Raw genomic sequence first — 18,672 nt, 5'->3', positions numbered from 1 at the left:
TGTTCCAGTGTACCAAACTCGCTATGAAGTTAAATGCCTCAATTGTTTTAACAAGGCTTGTGATTTCAGACAGGGTTTCAGCATCACATGTAACCTCCTCAGTAACTTCAAGCATTGCATCTCTAAGCTCCAGTAATTGCTCAAACACTGCTTTAGTGGCGTCAGTGCACGCACTCCACCTTCTTTCTAAAAGTGAAGTGGGGTATTCTCCAAAGCCATCTGTGACAAAGTAAATTGTCACAGATGGCTTTGGAGAATACCCCACCTCTTTGTTAACTTTGCAAACATTTTGTACTGCCGATTTAGTATTCCAAACAAGTTCTTGGCTTCGATGGAGGATTCAGCAGCATGTTCAACAGCTAGATTCCAGTTATGGGGGCAAGAGGGCACATACAGGGCCAGCTCAATCACCAGCTTCACTCCAGCTTGAACTCCTCGGTGTACACCCCTCATGTTTGCCCCATTATCGTAGCATAGCCCCCTACAATCTTCGATTTTAATGTCATATTTTTTAAGTCATTCCAGCAACAATTCAGTGAGTGTTTCACCAGTTGTATTTTCTACCTCAACAAATTCAAGGAAACTCTCATGTACTTCTACTTTTTCTTCTGTTGTCACATATTGTAATACTAGTGACAACAGCTCTTTATGTGAAACATCTGTTGTACAGTCCATCATTATACTGTAATATCGAGCTATTTTCTGTCTAATTTTCTCTGAGACTGCTTCGGCTAAGAGTCTGATGCACTCATTCTGACTGTATTTGCTAAGGTTGCTAAGGTAGCGAGTGTTGCTTGCATGGTTTAAATGATGAGCCAACACTCTCACTCAAAATTGTTGTCTTTGTACAATTGATCAACATTGCCTCGAAAAGCTAGATTCTGTGATGCAAGAAATAGCACATAATCCAAAATTCTGGAAAGGAAAGCATACCAACGTTGTCTTTCGCTCTCCAGTTTGGCCTGGGCATGGTTATCAATTGAACTAAAACAAAATTGAACAAAAGGGCTGATTTCTAGGGTTTTCCATTTAGAAAAATTTTAACACGGTATCAATAATTTTCATGTTTCAATAATCTTTGATAAACTTGATTCAATTAGAAAAACCCTGAGTAAAGACCCCAAAGTCCCAAATAACAAATACAAAAAACAGCATCGGTAAACCTGGAATAGACTAACCATGGTCTAGGCACAGTCTGAGAGCCCGCTTTGCGAAAATAATTGGCCGGTGTGAAACGACGGCCTTCGGTTTTTGGGAATGCAAAATCTTTGATTTGCAGTGGTTTGCTTCTCACTATATCCGTTCTGATATTGTCGGTTATTAAGTTCGGCCAAAGTACAGGGTTTTCTGCCTCCTTTTTTGTGTTTTCTAATTGTCTTTTCTGTTGTGTTTCTCGCTGCATTACATTTCTGGATTGCTTTCATGTTGCACACTAACGAACACAGCTTAGCTGAATGTAAGCTTGTTTATTGCTCAGTCTTGCAGGGGATCAGGTTGCGTTATCCAGTTCTACATATTTTGGAATGAATGTGCCAATGACCAATTGCAAATCATCCGCACAGCCATGTTTTCCAATAGGTCATTGTGTTTGATTTTTTAAATATGCCAGACTAATATTGCTATTGGATAATACACCGCGTTCCCCGCCCCTGACATACAAACTCTCGTTCATTTATTTTATGGTCTTTTCTAATAAAAAAGCTGTCATTTTAATGACGTTAGCAATGGCCACCCCTTAGATCTAGGCCAAGGTGCAGTTGCACCCAAATCCCCCCCCCCCCCCCCCACAGTAGCGCTGGTCCTGATATCCATTATACAATATCACCATCACATCTAATAAAATCATGTACCTTCAAGCCACAAATGATGAATTCCATTAGAACAAGTCCAGCTACTTCTATTGACATGTTCTAACACATCACACCCATTGTAGCATTGGTGCTACAGCACACAAAAACATCTCTGTATAAAAACCTTTTGGTTGGGAGTCACAATGGAAAAAGAAACCAGAAAGCATCTGTAGAAGTATCTTTCCTTCTTTTCAAGACTCGTTAACTTTTCTGAATAAAGTACAATTACCAAAAGTAGACTGTGTGTATTGTGCACCCATTGTTTTATGCAAAGAATCTGAAACAAGATTCCACACAGTAACAGCCTATGGAAAAATAAAAATGTATGTTCTTCATTTTAAAATTAGTGTGTTGGTTCCACCTTGTGGAGGAAGAAGGAAGTCTCACTTGCAAAATTATTTTTGAGGTAGGAGATAAGAAGATAGTCCCCTTTTAATTAAAAAAAAATTAAATTTTTAATTTGTAAATCAAAGTTGATTGTTCCTTTTTTCGCAACAAATTTTTCATCAATATGGTTTAAAAGATTAAATATATGGGTATCAACAGTTGTCAAAAAACTCCTTTGTGATAGCCGATTTAGAGTCCCAACCCTATTTAAACTACAGTATAAGAGCTGTGCTTTTCAAAGTATGATGCAGATGTACTGCATTGGTTCTTATGAAATTATGTCAAGCAATGGGCATTTATAATGTAAACATTTTGAAGAAATGTTTACATTATAAATGTTAAATGATGGTAATATACATTTTAATTATTATTAATGGCGGCACGGTGACACAGTGATTATTATTGCTGCCTCGCAATATTCCGGGGTTCAATTCTGGCCCTGCGGTGCTGTGGGCAGTTTATTTTCTCATGTTTGTGTGTTTCTCATGTGTGTGGGTTTCCTCCAGGTTCCCCAATTTCCTCTAACAGCCCAAAAACATATTGTCAAATGATAAATGCCCGGTGATGGACAGCCATCCAGTCAAGGGGGTATTCTGCTTTATGTTAGTTGCTTGCCGAGATAGGCTCTGGCTGTGCCGCAACCCTGAATTGGATGAAGCAGTTAGAAAATGTATTGATGGATAATACACTGAGCATTCCTAGCCCATAACCTACTGCAGATAATTTGGGTGATTTTTTCTGTGATAATTAACATACTGTAGATCTAAACAATATGCAGTATGCAATAGTGATGCTTGCCTAAGAATCATGATAATAAACTAACCACATTCTTTGATGTAAGTCTTATATCAAGAACAGTACAATTGCAGATCTTGAAATACATTTACAAATTGAATTGACATACTCTATTGTCAATTCACTATTTTTTTGTATTGTGTTCATTTTTCTGTGTGGGTATACGTGTACACTAATAGTTTGTTTTGAGAATTCCATACATTATTCGTATGCAATAATCCGCTGTAGTTTAGACCCAAGACCTTGTTACTGTATGTACTAGTGACAGGGTGACATACAGGTATGTGCTCTGCTTTTCGCCCAGAGACCAAAGACATGCTGAGATGCTAGTAGGTTTGGTGGCTTCAGGGATAATTGTGTCTGGTGTGAATGTGTGCGTGTCTACAGTATGTTTGCATCTGCGTCTCTGCTGTGATGGACTGCCGTCCCGTCTTGCCTTGTGCTCGTTGCTTGTCCGGATAGCCCCGGTTCCAACCCTGTATGGGATAAAGCAGTTAGAAAATATCTAAATTATTGCTACAAAAAGAGTTCAATTATCTGTTAATTTATACAAGCAGTTTAAAAAAAAACTGTCGTGTGTCGATAACACTGCGCAGACGGGAGGAGATCGCCGTTGTCGGGATTTCCTAACTACAGTACATACAGTACAGTACGTAGTTTATGGAGTTTATATTATTACAGAACTTCTATGCCTGGAGCGATTTAGTATAGGATGGTTGTTAAAGCAGAAATACACCATAATAGCATATGTTGAAAATAAAGTGCAAGCACGCAAATTTAAAACTGTAAAGCTGAAGTGCAAAATACCAGCCTGTACAACACTCTTCCCTGTCATGGGTGACATGTGAGTTAAGCAATCAACACGTGTCAGTTTCCTGGCAACAGATTAGACGCTTTAGCTGCTGTGCTGCACGTCCTGCCTTAAACCAGTCAAACATTTTGAAGCAAACAGTCGCTAAGAAAATAAACACTTTAATTCGGGTATGTTCAAAATCAGGTGTATAACTCAAAATACAGTGCAATGAGCGGAATGTGTGAAGATGCTACGCCGGTTTTAGACACTTTTCTCCCGGCCTCTGGACATTCCCTCCTGCGAGGGATCAGTCCAAATGAGAGATGGAAAATTCTTCGACAGATCAACATGCCAGTTGAAAAGGGTCCTGAAAACAGATACGATTTCGCCAGTTTTCAGGAAAGGGACAGTCCTTCTTTTATTAAATTTAACCCTTTCTCAAAGGAAGAAAACTACCCTTTGGCGCCGCTAAGGGATGACGTTCCGATTATAGAGCCTTGTTCAGGGCACCTGAGCGCCGGTGCCGAAGCTGACCTGATGAGAGACGGGAGAAGTAACTTTATCCAGAATGGCTGTGATCCTTCGCGTCCGAACGCCCTGGTCGATATGAGGGAGAGACCCCAAACTCCACCGATTAGACCTTCTGCCCTGACAGCCGATCTGTCCAGCGACAAGAGGTGGAATTCAAGGGCTGTGTCTGAGGCTGCTGTAAGGGCAAGACTGGGAGGTAATGTATTCACACGTCAATATGATAGGGATAATGGCATCAGTAACAGAGTTTTTCATATTTTAGATGTATTTTTTACTGTAAGATACAGAAGCATTCATTTTATGATATCCTTTCAGTACAACAGGGGTACTCGTGAAACAGCCTTACCATTTTTTTCCTACAAAGATATTTAGTGTAACCAGTTCTCTAATATTACTGAGGAATTTCAGTTAACCAAATAGCTATGTTGTTCAAGAACGAGAAGGCCACCTATTTAGCTGAATGGAAAACACAAGCGCCCTATTGCTGCGACTGTTTGTTTTTAAAGGTTGGACAAGCCCTACAAGAGTAAGACCTGCTTCACCCAAACTACCCAACATACTATCAAACAAGATGTTCTTCTTCAATGTAGATGATGCAACACAGGTACAGTACTTCAAGTTTGTGAATCATGATGGACAAGAACCAAGAGCAAGTCAAATGTCATTGATGCAAGAGGCACACTTCCACTGTAATGCTTCAAAAGCCTTCAACATTTGAAAGGAAGTATATACTGTACAGTACATACAGTAGATTAACACACATTTATGTGAATACAGTCTGCTTGCCTTTGTAAACATACTGTGTTTGAAACAATTAGGTTCTTAAATCATCATAGTAAGCGATGGCCTAGATGTTGTTAGTAGGTTACCAATTAGCTAAAACAGTAGGCTGAAAAGGTTCAGTATGCTACCAATTACCATAAAACAAAATGCTTATCATATTTATGTACAGTAAGTGTCCTTAGTTCTTACAAATGAGATTCTATTAGTCTTAGTCTTAGTCTTCTATTATTAAGTCTTAGTCAAGTGCGACTGCTGTTTAGCACAAATTCATTCACAAGTTTAAGAACGTATAATATATTTTATTGGAAATTAAAGACTTATAAATTCTATAGCCTTATAACCAGTGTCAGATATTTTTATATTTAAGGTTTCAAATTCACGTCCTTCAGTACAACTGAGGGACATGGCTGCGAAACGTTACTGCTATACATCTTCTACTCAAAGGTAGGTTGGGTTCACTCATTCCTGACACAATACATGTGCAGTTTGCTTACACTGCTGGTAAAAATGATTTGAGTCACCAGGAAATCAAACTGAAATTCTACTAAGAACAAATGTGTAGTAAGGAAATCTCTATGGCTCAACGGAAGACTTGCATATCCATAATTACTCATTAGTTGACGACGGTTCTGGGAGGGAGGCCTGAACACAATTAGTAACAGAAAAGGTTTCAGTACCACAAAAGAATGTTTTAAAATGCAATATACAGTGCCCTAAGCATGTTGCAGAAGTGATGCCACCTCCTTGAAACAAAGACTGCGTAGAATTCTGCTGCAGCAAAGGACTCAGTCTTGTGCTGCCGTGTGATCAAATCCTGGCAGGGGCAGAGTACAGCTGGACTCATCCCTGGTACCGTGTAGATTTGTCCTGTGGTGGAGGATCTGGTGTTTTGGCATGGCGGACTTAGCCACTGTTTAGACACTGTTTAGAGGCGCTGTGCATGGTCAGAGCCTGCAAGCAACTATGAGCAAATCCCAGCAGGGGCAGAGCAGAGCCGCACAAGGCTTTCATTTCATATCATATCTCTCTGAATCAAAGGAAACGGGATCAAAAGCCATTTCAGCTTGACATTTCTTCTGAGATGGGTAAAATATAAAAAATGCTTAGAATAGGCACTAAATTGTAAAAAGACTCTGAAGCAGAGTGGTGTAGACAACAAAAATATAGATACTGATAACACCTGCAACAGAATATCTGGTATACCTGTACCATTAATATAAATTAAGAACATGTTCTGACTTTATTTCTCTTTATAGTTAAATTTCTGCTAGATTCCCAAGATGTTGCAGAAATCGTAACTGTTGGCATGTACAGAGCCAAGTCATGGAAACAAAGGGTTTTGTTGAAAAAAAAATGTTTTTCTTAAATATTCTTGTAAAGACTGCTATACAGTACATTGGAGTTTTGTCTAGGTTGTATCCTAGTAAGAAAAGTGGTAAGAAAATAGATGGACGGAGTCCTGTAAAGCAGGGCTAAGTTTTCATCAGAATCCTCAGGTTAACCTCTGCTGGGGTTCACTGTTGGGTTTTAACTTATTTCTTTTTTTATATATGAGTATTTAAATTCTAGTAAGTTTTGTTTTTTTTGCATGTTGTATAGGTTATTGTATTACAAATCCCTAAAGTGTCATTTTACTATAATACTTTCATAATTTCAACTAAGATTCATTTAAAAATGAATATTGAAAAAAATATCACAGGGATATCTCAGGTACATCCTCCAATTATAACAGGAGCTTTAATTAATTTAATTAATTTAATTAATCCCTCTGGAGTGGTAGTGTTTCCTAGCTTTTGTTCCACTTAAGTTACTGTAGTTAATTAACTAAGTTAACAGAACTCAAGCAAGGATCTCAAACTCGAAGGTACTTCAGAGGCTGAGTGTGAGACCCCTGGACTGAAAATGTATGGTTTCTAGAGAATGCCTTCAACTGGTCAGTCCTTTGGAGTAATTTTTCGAAGTCTTTGCTATATGTACATATACAGTATATTATCCATCCATTTTCTAATTGCTTCATCCAATACAGGGTTACAGGGGAGCCGGACCCCAACCCCGGCAAGAAAGGCGTGCAAAGCAGGATATACCTTGGATGGGATGCCAGTCCATCATAAATATTAGATTGTATATTACGTAACATATAACATGTAACAGCTCTAATTGATTTGAGAATCACTCAAATCAGGAACCTATTTAAAAAGATTTTTTTTCATTTAACTGTAATTTGTTAGTTTTATATGTACGGTTCATCTTAAGCGATGTACTTGTAAAAGTAGAAACATAAATAGAAAACACTTTACCACAGGAGTTATGAAGAAGTTGACTGGGATACAAAGCTGCCTCCAAGATTCAAGCCCCCTGCTTCAACACTTGAGAAGATGGCAGACCCTGTGAGCCAGCGCTTCACACTAAAGAGATATGATTCTGGACCAGAACCTTGGCAGGTTAGTGTTTGTGTCATTATAAAGTATCTTACAGTATGTGACTGTGCTGTGGTATTGAGATGACATTGTTCTTTGTAAAGTACTACAATGCATGATGCTGTTCTGTATTTAAATCTCTGATAGAGGAGAACTTTTAATAACTTAAAAAGCCCATAGTAAACTACACAGAGACTGATGTCTTGGAACTAATTGTAGGGGTGAGAGATTTGTTTTTTATTTAGATTTTTGTGTGAGCATAACCTTAACAAAGACTTCCCTGCAGGACAAGAAAGCATTAACATAAATTCGTTTCAGAAAATGAACGCACAATTAAAACCATTAACTGAAGTGGACAGAGAAAACCCTGATTCTGAAAGTGACATTAATTTATGTTACCACAAGAGGGCAGGCACTTACTAAAAAGACTGAATTTACGCTATACTGAACTTCAATAATCTAGAAAAGACTGACATGGATTAAACAGTTATGACATGTCCCTGGATGTCAACTTTGCAATTTCTAATGTCTATTATTTTTTTTCCATTTTCTAATACCCTTTTAAGGCAGTTGGAGGACTGTGGGACAGATTTCAAATACGAACTCCAAACAAACTACAAAAACCCATTTCATAGTGAGTGAAGGATGATGTTGGTGTACAATTTCTTTGCATCTTCAGTTGCATGTACTGTATTACCCCAGTAATTATTGCCTTATGCAATTTAAAAGAAGACACAAGTTTGACTGCTTTAAAGTTGTTAAAAGCCTTAACCATTTTCTCATTACAATTTATCTCAATATGTTATCTATTACATATTACATTCTGTACACATACATTAGCTTGTTTACAGATGTATCAATAGTTCCATGTACTCTAAAAACACATCTCTTTAAAACCTTTGAATTAATTTAAGCCATTATCTGAAACACGGAACTTTATCATATGAGTTTGACGATTTGTACAGTGTAAAGTTTATTAACTGTAATTTCTTCAAATGTTTTTTCGCAGTATAAGTCCTTGTCCAAGAATAAGCCAAATTCCTTTGTACACGTAAGTTTCAGTTTTTGAAAATATTGTTTTATGGTTACTTCTGTGACTGAAGGTTTCTGTGACCTTTTAACTGTCACTCATATCTCCCTGCCCCTGTTTGGTAGTGGCACCGCTGGTGCTGAAAATATGGAGGATGTGGACAACCCAGAGGAAGAGTTTGTTCCATTCACTGTGCTGCGCACCCTTCTACCACAGTACACAGAGACAGCACAGTGAGTAGTTTACAAGTTATGTATCAGTGTTCACATTGTAAGGAAAATGTGTCATCCACCAGTAACTGTATGCTTAATATACTGCTTTATAAGTAGAAGGACTGATATTTATTTTGCCTAACTAACAGAAGCTAATTATGTCAGAACAGAAGTAATAGCAATGAGGTTACCTACTGTATGCATTTTGCTAGAGGGTAACTTTCTCATCATTGGATTTGTTTTTGTCCTTTTTTCATAGTTGTATTGATTTTTGTTGCTTTCATTTCAAAATAATACAGTAGCTGCTGCAATATCCATGATCACATGTTGATGTTCAATCAGTGGAGTTTCGTATTCTGGCAGAGCATCCGATATTATGCCTTGTATGTCTTTGCAGGGCTTGAAAAGTATTCACCCCCCTAACAAAGGTTTCCATGTTCCATATTTTGTTACCATCTAGGATGGAAAATGTGACATTATCAAATATGGACCTTATATTTAGAATCTACACAATGTACTCTGATAAAATACAAACTGTTAAAGCTAAGAAATTCAGATAGAATCAGATTTCCAAAAAAGTAGAATATTCTCAATTGCATGAGTATTCAGCCTCTTTGCATCCGTCAATCTGCTGTGGTCCAAAAGATTAGTTTGAAAGCAACACAATGTAATGATCCTTTCTATGTAATGTGTGAGTAACTTAACAGTAAAAGTATAATTCCCTCAGTTGTATATTGAATTAGAAGCCACAACTCTCATAGTGCAATGACAAATAATCCATGAAGCCCAACAATTGTCTAAAGATAAAAAGGTATAGAAGCAGAGATCGAAAGAAGAAAACTGCACAGTCCCTAATCATCATTAAGAAAGTGGACTGTGAGTCATACAACCCAGACACTTCCTAAATCAGGCCTCTGACAAACTGAGAAGCCAGGCAAACAGAAAACCAACAGTGACTTTGAAAGTTTTGCAAAGCTCTGTGTCTGTGATGGGAGTGAGTGATCATTCAGTTTTGTGGTCTAAATACAAAACATTACACATGGCAAAAGCCCAACACAGCGCATTACCCAGTCAGCAGCATGTCATAGCAAGCATGGTGGTGACAGCATTATCTTATGTGTGCTTTACATTAGAAAGGACTGGGAAGCTTGTAAGGATTGAAGGGGAAATGGATACTGTAAAGTACAGGTAAATCCTAGGGAAAAAAACTATATTTTCCACCATAAATCTAAAATTAAAGTTGGTCAAAAATGTATACATTTCAACAAGATTAACCTGAAGCATTAACTGACAAGAAGGGAGGGGGCATATACTCTTCTTTACAAATAGCAGTGGTCATTTAGATTTTTTTATTGAAAAAGTTCATACAGTATGAAAACATTTGTAACACTCACTGTAATTAGTTTTGATTTTTAAATTTTCTGCTTCATGCAGAACAAAACAGCAAGATTTTCTAATATCAAATATATGTGTGTTGACTAGTATACTGTAATACTTTACATTGTACATGTATTAACAACTGATGTATTATTCAGTTCTAAATAATGGTTTTCTGTGGATTTCCCTCAATTAAAATTTAACCAAAACACTTACACGGTTTGTATTGTGCTAATCTAAATTTTTTTTAAAAAAACTTCCTAATATTTGATCTCAGCTCCGAGTTCCACACGTATCCTAAACAGGAAGTCTCAATCATCTAGCTACAGAAAAGCAAAGCTGCAGTAAATGCTGGCATACAATATTTAATTGTAAAAAAAAAACTTCCTAATATTTGATCTCAGCTCCGAGTTCCACACATATCCTAAACCGGAAGTCTCAATAATCTAGCTACAGAAAAGCAAAGCTGCAGTAAATGCTGGCATACAATATTTAATCAATTTAAAGCAAAAGGCTGTTGTTTTATTTACTTCTGTAGAAAAATACATATCATACAGAGATGAATCTAGGAGATTGTGACTAGTCATATGTAGTTTAGGAATGCATTTATTTCTACATAGCTACAGGTAACATTCCCACATAGTATAGCAAAATTTTTAAATATGTCTCCCACCATGACAACAATGCATTGAGCCCAATGTAAAAAATGTTCTGGCAGGTAAGATTCACACCTGTTGCATACCAAGGCGTTATTATTTATAACCAGCACAAAACTAGAATGATAGCACCTATGAAAATGCATTTATTAATATATAGCTACATGTAAAACATACACTGATAAAGCTATGGTACACATCACTTTTCCACAGCCTCTAACCCTGGGGGTAGAGAGCATACTCCATCCATTTTCTAACCACATCTTCCAATTCAAGGCCACGGGGGAGTCGGAGCCTATCCTAGTAAGCAACAGGAGCAAAGCAGGATACACCCTGGATGGGACACAAGTCCATTGCAGGGCAGACATAAAGACATACTTACAGTATATGTTTTTAGACTTTGGGAGGAAACCAGAGTATCCACACAATTGAAAAACATACAAACTCCACACAGCTAGTACCCTAGGCCAAGACTTGAAACCAAGGCCCTAGCTCTGCAAGGCTGCAATACTAGCCACTGTGCCACCGTGCTGCCTGAGCATGCTCCCATAGGCTCTTAATGATGTGAGAGGAATTGTGATTGGTCTTGTGGGAGATGTTTAGGTATTACTTAGAGAATATTTGTTTTAAATATGTACAGATACTGTATATTTGTGAAGGCTAACTGTTTTATGAATAAACTTCAATTAAAATCTATCGAAAATTGTGTCAAAGCTAAGCAGTTCCTTACAACAGCATGCTTACTGTATGCTTCTTATCACTGCTTCCTGTAAAATACTGCTTCCTGATTGACCAAGAAAGATTTTTAAATACTTCATAGATTTAGCAATAAATTTAACAAATATCTTAGTTTATATGCGGAGTAAAAGGTCAGTGAATGGATGACATCTTCATAGGCGTTACACTGTTATTCAGTAAGTGTGGTGACGTACTGAAGCCTGAATTAGAATCATAGCAAGCCTTCAGCTTATTAGAGCTCTGTTCCATTGACGTGTCTAAGGTTGTTCTAAAATGGTAAGGTCACATGATTTGTAAATCTTATTGCTATTAAATGACAATCTATATCCTTTTTCGTTACATAGTATAACTCCTGTAGTAACTGCCTATCTGTTCTTTTATTCTTCTCTGGACATTTGCTGGATTTATTTTGTACTTCACTAGGTTACTGAAAGCTTGAAATATATTTTCCAAAGCAGCTTGTTCTATCTGACTGTGCTTTTATTTACCTTTTGTTTTCTATTTCTAGCCGCCCAAATATTCCAGGCTACACAGGCAGAGTTCACTTCAAAGCTACCCATCCTGCAAACTCCAGCCTTCCTACGCCACCTACCACAGCACTAGTGCATGGGTAAGTATACCTGGCTGGTAAATTACATACAGTATATGGAATAAAATAACTGTCAGGCTATTGGCATTCCTGCAGGCAGTGCTTGGAACCTGGTTGTAGCCAAATTGAAACAGCATTGTAAAAGTACTCTTCCTGCATGAATCAAGAAGGAGCGTTGTTTAGAAATATTAATTTTACTACTCCCTGCTTCTCTTTAAATGACTATTATGAATCATTGAATCTCCTCTAGATCCCAATTTAGTTAAATGTATTCATTGTCCAATGAATTTAGGGTGATTTTTATGTACTATAATAACCTTAAACATTGCCCTTTGATTATTGCAAACTGCATTTTTTTCTTGTCTTATTTGATTGCTCGCAATAATCCAGAACCATTAAGCATTCACTGATAACTGCAGCATTGAAATGCAAGTAAAATGGGCTCTGGGATTAGGGATCAGTGTCACTAAACTCTGCCTGAGGGATTGATACGGTAAAACACTCAGGGTTGTTATGTTTGGTAAAAAGCGCAGTCTTGGCTAAGAAATGCTAAGTTGAAAGATATCTCATGAAATTAAGTATAAACACAGAACAAAAACTGAAAATGGTGAAAATTTTGACAAAGGTCATGGCAGTGGGCAAAATTGAAAGTTGTAGAATTTTTGTCAGTGTTCAAAGAGTTCACTGATAAGAGCATAATAACATTTTCAAATGAGAGAACCATTCAGTCTATTTATCTCATATTATTATTATTATTACTTTATTAGCTAGTTGATCCAATAAGAACACAATAATTTTTTCAAACAACAGGGGGCCATCCTGGCCATCTACAGTAGATCTTTTTTTCAGCACTGCAGCCTGTGCTGTGAGTATGAAGAACAGTTTTAAAGACACCATTCCTAAAAATGCATCACTTTTTTAAAGAAAGCATACAATGAAAAATTGAAAGGATGAAAAATTAACAAGTGGCGTGACAAGAAGCCTTCTGAGTTTTGAAAACCTTAAAAAGGACTGCTAGGTAATTTGGGCAGAGGAACACAGATGAAAAATAAACTTAAGAACAAAAAGCTGATTAAGAATCATAAGAGGAAACATTTTTACGCAAAGATGTGCACATTGAGTACACCTGTTCTCATAAGTCAATCAGAATCACCTTGGTAATAGACTTTTTTGGTAAAAAGAGCAGTTGACATCACTCAACTCTTTTGTTTTACGTCATTTATTGTCATAGTATTACCACTAAACAAAACTAAATTCTTGTTTCTAAAACATAATGTGAAATAAACAGTTCATTAATCTAAATTCCATAGTGTCAAGTTTACTTTTAACATGATTCTTATAAGTTCTTATAAGACACTATTAACAGAAAAGGTTTGAAAGAGTGACAGAGTAAAAATGTTTATGTTTACATTTATAGTTCACAATTATAAACACAAATTAAACACAGTAAAATACCTCTGGAATTGACCAATAAACATAATCGAATATATTATTTAAAATCATCATTTAAATGGTGTTTGCATGGACACGTCAAAATGTATTTTAAAAACAATAAAACTTTTTTTTTTCTTTTTCTGTACATTTGTGCACAAAATCTTTAGGTGCCTACTTTCTCAATAATTGTCTGAAGGCTTGTGCAGCTTATTTGAGGGCCCTAGCCAGGCATTGATCTAGCCTAGATTTACTACACTTCAGCACTTTACAGCTTGTCAGTTGGTTTTGGTCACCTAGTGGTTAGGATATAATACTAGAACCTAAAGAGTTATGGGTTCAAATCCCAATGGTGGCTGGAAAAATAGAAGTAACTGACAGTGATGATAATTAATAGGGGTTGATTTAGGCTGAGAATGTGGTAAAGAAGGGAAATGGAGAGGACGACGTTAAGAAAGAGGGAAGTTAGGTTGTGGAACAGGGGAAAAACAAAGCAGTGAGCTAAAATAAAACAGCTTCATCCTTCAACTCTTGACAAGGGATTTGTTAAACTGAGAATGTCTTTTTTTGCATTATAATTCATTATTAACAATATATGAATATTACAATATGTATTAAATAAATGTTATTTCTATTATATATTATGTATGTTCAGATAGAAGATACTATATATTATATGTTATATTGCTATTATTTTTTTAAGTACTATACTTGGTCTGAAGCAAATGTGTACCTTACACATGTGTCTTAAGTTAATACTGTAGATAACTAAATCAGTGAAGGGGGATTACAGTAATTATTATGTCAGTAATTGGTTTAGATTATTACATTAATGAGGACAGCAGTTTGTAATAATCTGGTTTAATAAGTCTTTTTTGTGTTTGCAGTCCTAAGGGTGATTCATCATGAATTGACACATTTTAAAAGTGTGACCACTAAAGTGTTATCTTTGACAAGGTTCCTGAGAAGTATTGAGCAAGTGAGGCAGTTAACTTGGTGTGTTTTCCATTGAAGGATGTTTAAGTTGATGTTGTTTTCCGACCTGAGTCGGCACTGGCAGATTAGGTTAGATAATGTATTAGTTTTCTTTTAAAATAAAAACCTCTGGCATCATGTGGGTAACAGTATACCTGACTGGCTGTGGCTTTGGAAACTCTGCCATCTTTCCTTAGGCCCAAATGCATCCACAAATAAAATTCTGTTTCCCGAACAAATTTCTCTTACTGCTCTTTACGGGCATTATTCACAATCTGTTCTTCTTTTACAAAATTAGAAATATTAAGGCATGGCGAATAAGGAATATTCACACAGTATTCACTTTGTAGTAGTTCTTTTCATTGGAGGAGTTTCCTCCTCACAAATATATAGCTTAATCCTTAAATACAGAATGAGGTGCACTTTGCTTCCCAGTATTGAAGTTAGAAAGCATACAGTTTTGGTTATAGTGCCTAACTATTGTACATAGTGTGACTGTAAAAAGTAAAAAGTGAAAATATGTACTGTATATGATGTTTATATCTGTACTTAGCAGTGAATGGGAAATGCTACTCTTCGGTCCTCATTTGCAGCCTGACCTGTTGAGACACCAGGAGAGAGTGCATACAAATAAACTGACCCAGCTGCAACGAGGAAAACTAAAATTAGGGAAGCAGAACTCAAACCACAAAAACATAAGAGAAGTAACTTTAATTTCAATGGTTTGCCCCTTTTTCTATTGCTTTTCCTAATTATTTCAGCTAAGGATGGTGTGTTAGTGTGTGTATTGTATTTAAATCAGGAGTTGAAAATTAGAAAATTTGAGCTCAGTGTCAAATTATATTTTTCCTTTTTTTATCTCAAGCTTGATAAATATGTATATGCCACCTAGTGGTATTGGTCCTTTTGCTGCTGTTGATGTCACCTATGATCTCATCATGTATTCTATGAATTTTGGATAAACAGGATAAGCATTTAGAGACATAATCTTCTCTTGTTACTTGACTTTATAACCAACATCTATTTTTAGTCAAGTCTATCATTTGTAATAATGGACATTAGGAAAAAAAGCATGAATATGTGTTAAAATCTTTCAAAATTACAGTTTTATTATGACTTTAAATTCAGAGGCTACTGTTTTCTGTTATACAGAATAAGTAAAACACCATCATGGTTGGGCCCCACAAGAGCTAAGTTTCAGAAATATCTCTGTTCTTTGGTTTGAAGCATTCCAGATGGTCTCCTGTTCATTTCAAAGGTTTGTTTTACTCGCGGTAACGGTGGTTTTCTCTACCAGGATCTTTTTTCCTGGAGCCAGCTACTCTCAGATGTAAAATGTGTTTCCTCTGCAGATTCATTTAGGGACAAGTATCCTTCCTTAAGATAAAGAAAACAAAACATTGGATTAACAATTTTTAGGACTTGAATTTTTCATCATATTTTGTGTATTGTTCTTTCAAATAAATCTATACATAAAGAGACATTAACAACAAATGCTACAGGTTCCAATACTATTTTCTGGTGTTTCTAATTCCTCTCAGTATACTGTTTATACTGTATATAACATCCTCTTCTTTCTATTACCTTCAGCACTAAAAAAAGAAAGAATATTTATTTATACATTCATTTTTTTATTTTCTCACATTTACATTACATTTTTCCACATAAAACCAAGGTTTTTGTATAAGTTTAATCTAATAATAAATATCCTTCTGCTGGGCTAGGGGAGATGAAGGCCTATCCACAGTTGTCTACCTTTGACTTGACACTGAAATTAATTGTGAATAGTTTTCTATTTTAGAAAACTAGAGAAAGTAAGAAAGTAGTTGGAAAGTATTTTGTTATTCATATGTCAAAAATATTATTTTATGTTAATGGATTTGGCATTTTAATAGAATACTGATCTTCCTAAAATTAACCAGGAAGAAGGCATAATGTCAAAAAGTTTACCTTAAATGGATTTTTCCTACAAGCAATCTCACACATACTTTTTGTGCATCATGCAGAAGAGTTTCAGGCTTAGCCTAGGCCACACTTAAGAGCGGTTGTGTCATTAGTAGAGCAGCACTGAAGTACCCCATGTTGGTTAACACCACAGAATCATAGACCATTGAAAAATAATGGACAGGCACAGGAAATACTGATGCTAACACATGCTTAATGATGAAGGTATAGACAGAGCTTTAAAAAATAACTCAAGATTGATAAAATATACAAAGCAGCATTTTTTTTCCTTCATCCAAAACAATATAATTGAAGCCTTACTTGATCCAAGAAGTTGCTTCAGTTAAATATTTGCATTTTGTTTCTAGCCATTATTATTTTAAGTAATTGGATTTGGAGTACTATAGATCTGATCTTCCTAAAATTAACCAGGAAGAAAGCATAATGTCAAAAAGTTTACCTTAAATGGATTTTTCCTACAAGCAATCTCACACATAATGTACTTGATGTGTGTATGTCTCACAACATGTTTAAGAGCTGGGACCAAAAGTTCAAATTAATTTCCAGCACGTTTAAGAACTGGTAAAAACTGTTCAAATTAATCTTATTGTTATTAAGTCAATAAATGGTTTGATTGTTTAACTGAGGGCTTGGCTTGAACAAAAACACATCAAGTTGACTTATGGAAGTATGAAACAAGTGGTCAGATCACCAGAATGCAAAAATATCCTTTTTTGTTCACTCACCAGATTGAAATTACAGATTATTGTTCTTTGCAGTAAATGAGAAAAATGTATTCACCAGAATATATATCTGCATTACCTCATTTCCTGTTCTAGCTTGTAAAAAAATTGCAACACTTTTTCTATAGTGAGTCCCAGAAAGGAAATTGCTCACCTCAGAATAAAATGACAATTTGTCTTGAAAATGTTTCCTGCACTTTTATTTTGCTCTAAAAAATAAATTACAACAATTGAAGAAGAGTTCTACAGGTAATTTGCAGAGGGTAGGACAGCAGCAGGGGTTGTCATTCCTGCCTTGCAGTGCTGGTGACCTGGTTTCAAATCCTGGGGTATTACCTGTGTGTAGTTTGTATGTTTTGTCTGTGTCAGTTTCTTCTGAATGCTCCAGTTTTCTTCCACAGTCCAGAGTCATACTAGGAGGTCAAAATGGCTTGTGGGAACATTGGCTTTGGTGTGTGTGTGCGTGTTTGTGTCTGTGGGTGCGCTGTGATGGAGGACTGTCATCCAGTCCATGGTGTATCCTGCTTTGCTCCTGCTCCCTCATGGCCTTGTATAAGAAACCATTAGAAAATGAATGGATTTGTAGGTTCATAGGAGGAAGAGTTTAAAGAAGTTTACTTTTCCTTTTTATATTTACCTCATTCCAAACAATACAGTTATTCTTGCATAAATTTTTAAGGCATTCAAAAAGGGAAAATGGCAACATTACACAAGTTAGGGAACACAAATCATTTTTCTTTTTATAGATAAAAAATAAACATAAATAGTAAGCACCATAAAGGAATAGAGATTGTTATGTAACTCTTGATTTTTAGATGTATTTGTTGAATATTTTGTTTTTTCCTCCAGACAATGTACATAACAATATTTTTATTTTTAATGGTGTATAAAATAAAATATAAAATTGTATTTTCTAAATATATCAAATAAGCTAACATAGCGGACAGTACTGGCCAAATAATAAAAAACGCTCTCTCTTTCTTGTCTAGGTACATTATGACCAGCGGGGACAAATCTCCACATAGACGCCTGGGACCTCTTTCCAAAATGATTACAACCGTGTCTCCTTGCAATCCCTTCCAAAATATAAGGAGGGAAGCTGTAAATGTCTGAGAAGCTATGTGCAGACATCCTAGAAAGGGGAAAAAGAAAAACTGTGAAAAGTGTGAATTTCTGTCTTTTGAAACTGGATATATTATTTCCTATTAGCCACATAATAATGTAGTATAAATGGTTGATTCTCTGTGCTCCTGAATAATGAGATGCTGTATTAGCATAATTTGCCTGATTTAGATGAGTGGTCCTGTGACCTCTGAGACCATTATGCACAAGCCGGTGTTCCTTTTTTAATTCTTTACTTTCACAAGCCTGTGTGACACGCTCTCTAGGTTCCTCTGAATTATATATATACAGTATATATG

The 18,672-nt window shown here is 36.1% G+C and overlaps 1 protein-coding gene across 1 annotated transcript; it reads left to right on the top strand.

The window, feature by feature from the left end:
* The first annotated feature begins 4,053 nt into the window (after window positions 1–4,053).
* On the top strand, window positions 4,054–18,364 carry spmip7 (sperm microtubule inner protein 7). The gene is made up of 9 exons (XM_088929518.1): window positions 4,054–4,552; window positions 4,863–4,960; window positions 5,507–5,583; window positions 7,442–7,580; window positions 8,123–8,190; window positions 8,566–8,607; window positions 8,712–8,819; window positions 12,078–12,179; window positions 18,241–18,364. The coding sequence occupies exons 1-9, from the start codon at window positions 4,054–4,056 to the stop codon at window positions 18,362–18,364; spliced, it is 1,257 nt and encodes a 418-aa protein (XP_088785644.1).
* The last annotated feature ends 308 nt before the right edge of the window (window positions 18,365–18,672 follow it).

This window comes from Atractosteus spatula, chromosome 12, assembly GCF_055471065.1.
Source record: "Atractosteus spatula isolate fAtrSpa1 chromosome 12, fAtrSpa1.hap1, whole genome shotgun sequence".
Taxonomy (NCBI): Eukaryota; Metazoa; Chordata; class Actinopteri; order Semionotiformes; family Lepisosteidae; genus Atractosteus; species Atractosteus spatula.
Note: the sequence above shows the minus strand (reverse complement) of the source record. Positions and strands in the feature narration are given on the sequence as shown.

Excerpts from the sequence above, each read along its gene's own strand:
- spmip7 (XM_088929518.1), top strand. The coding sequence starts at position 4,054 with ATGAGCGGAATGTGTGAAGATGCTACGCCGGTTTTAGACACTTTTCTC. Across the intron at positions 4,553-4,862 it reads TGTAAGGGCAAGACTGGGAG|GTTGGACAAGCCCTACAAGA; the intron begins GTAATGTATTCA and ends TTGTTTTTAAAG. Across the intron at positions 4,961-5,506 it reads ATGTAGATGATGCAACACAG|GTTTCAAATTCACGTCCTTC; the intron begins GTACAGTACTTC and ends TTTATATTTAAG.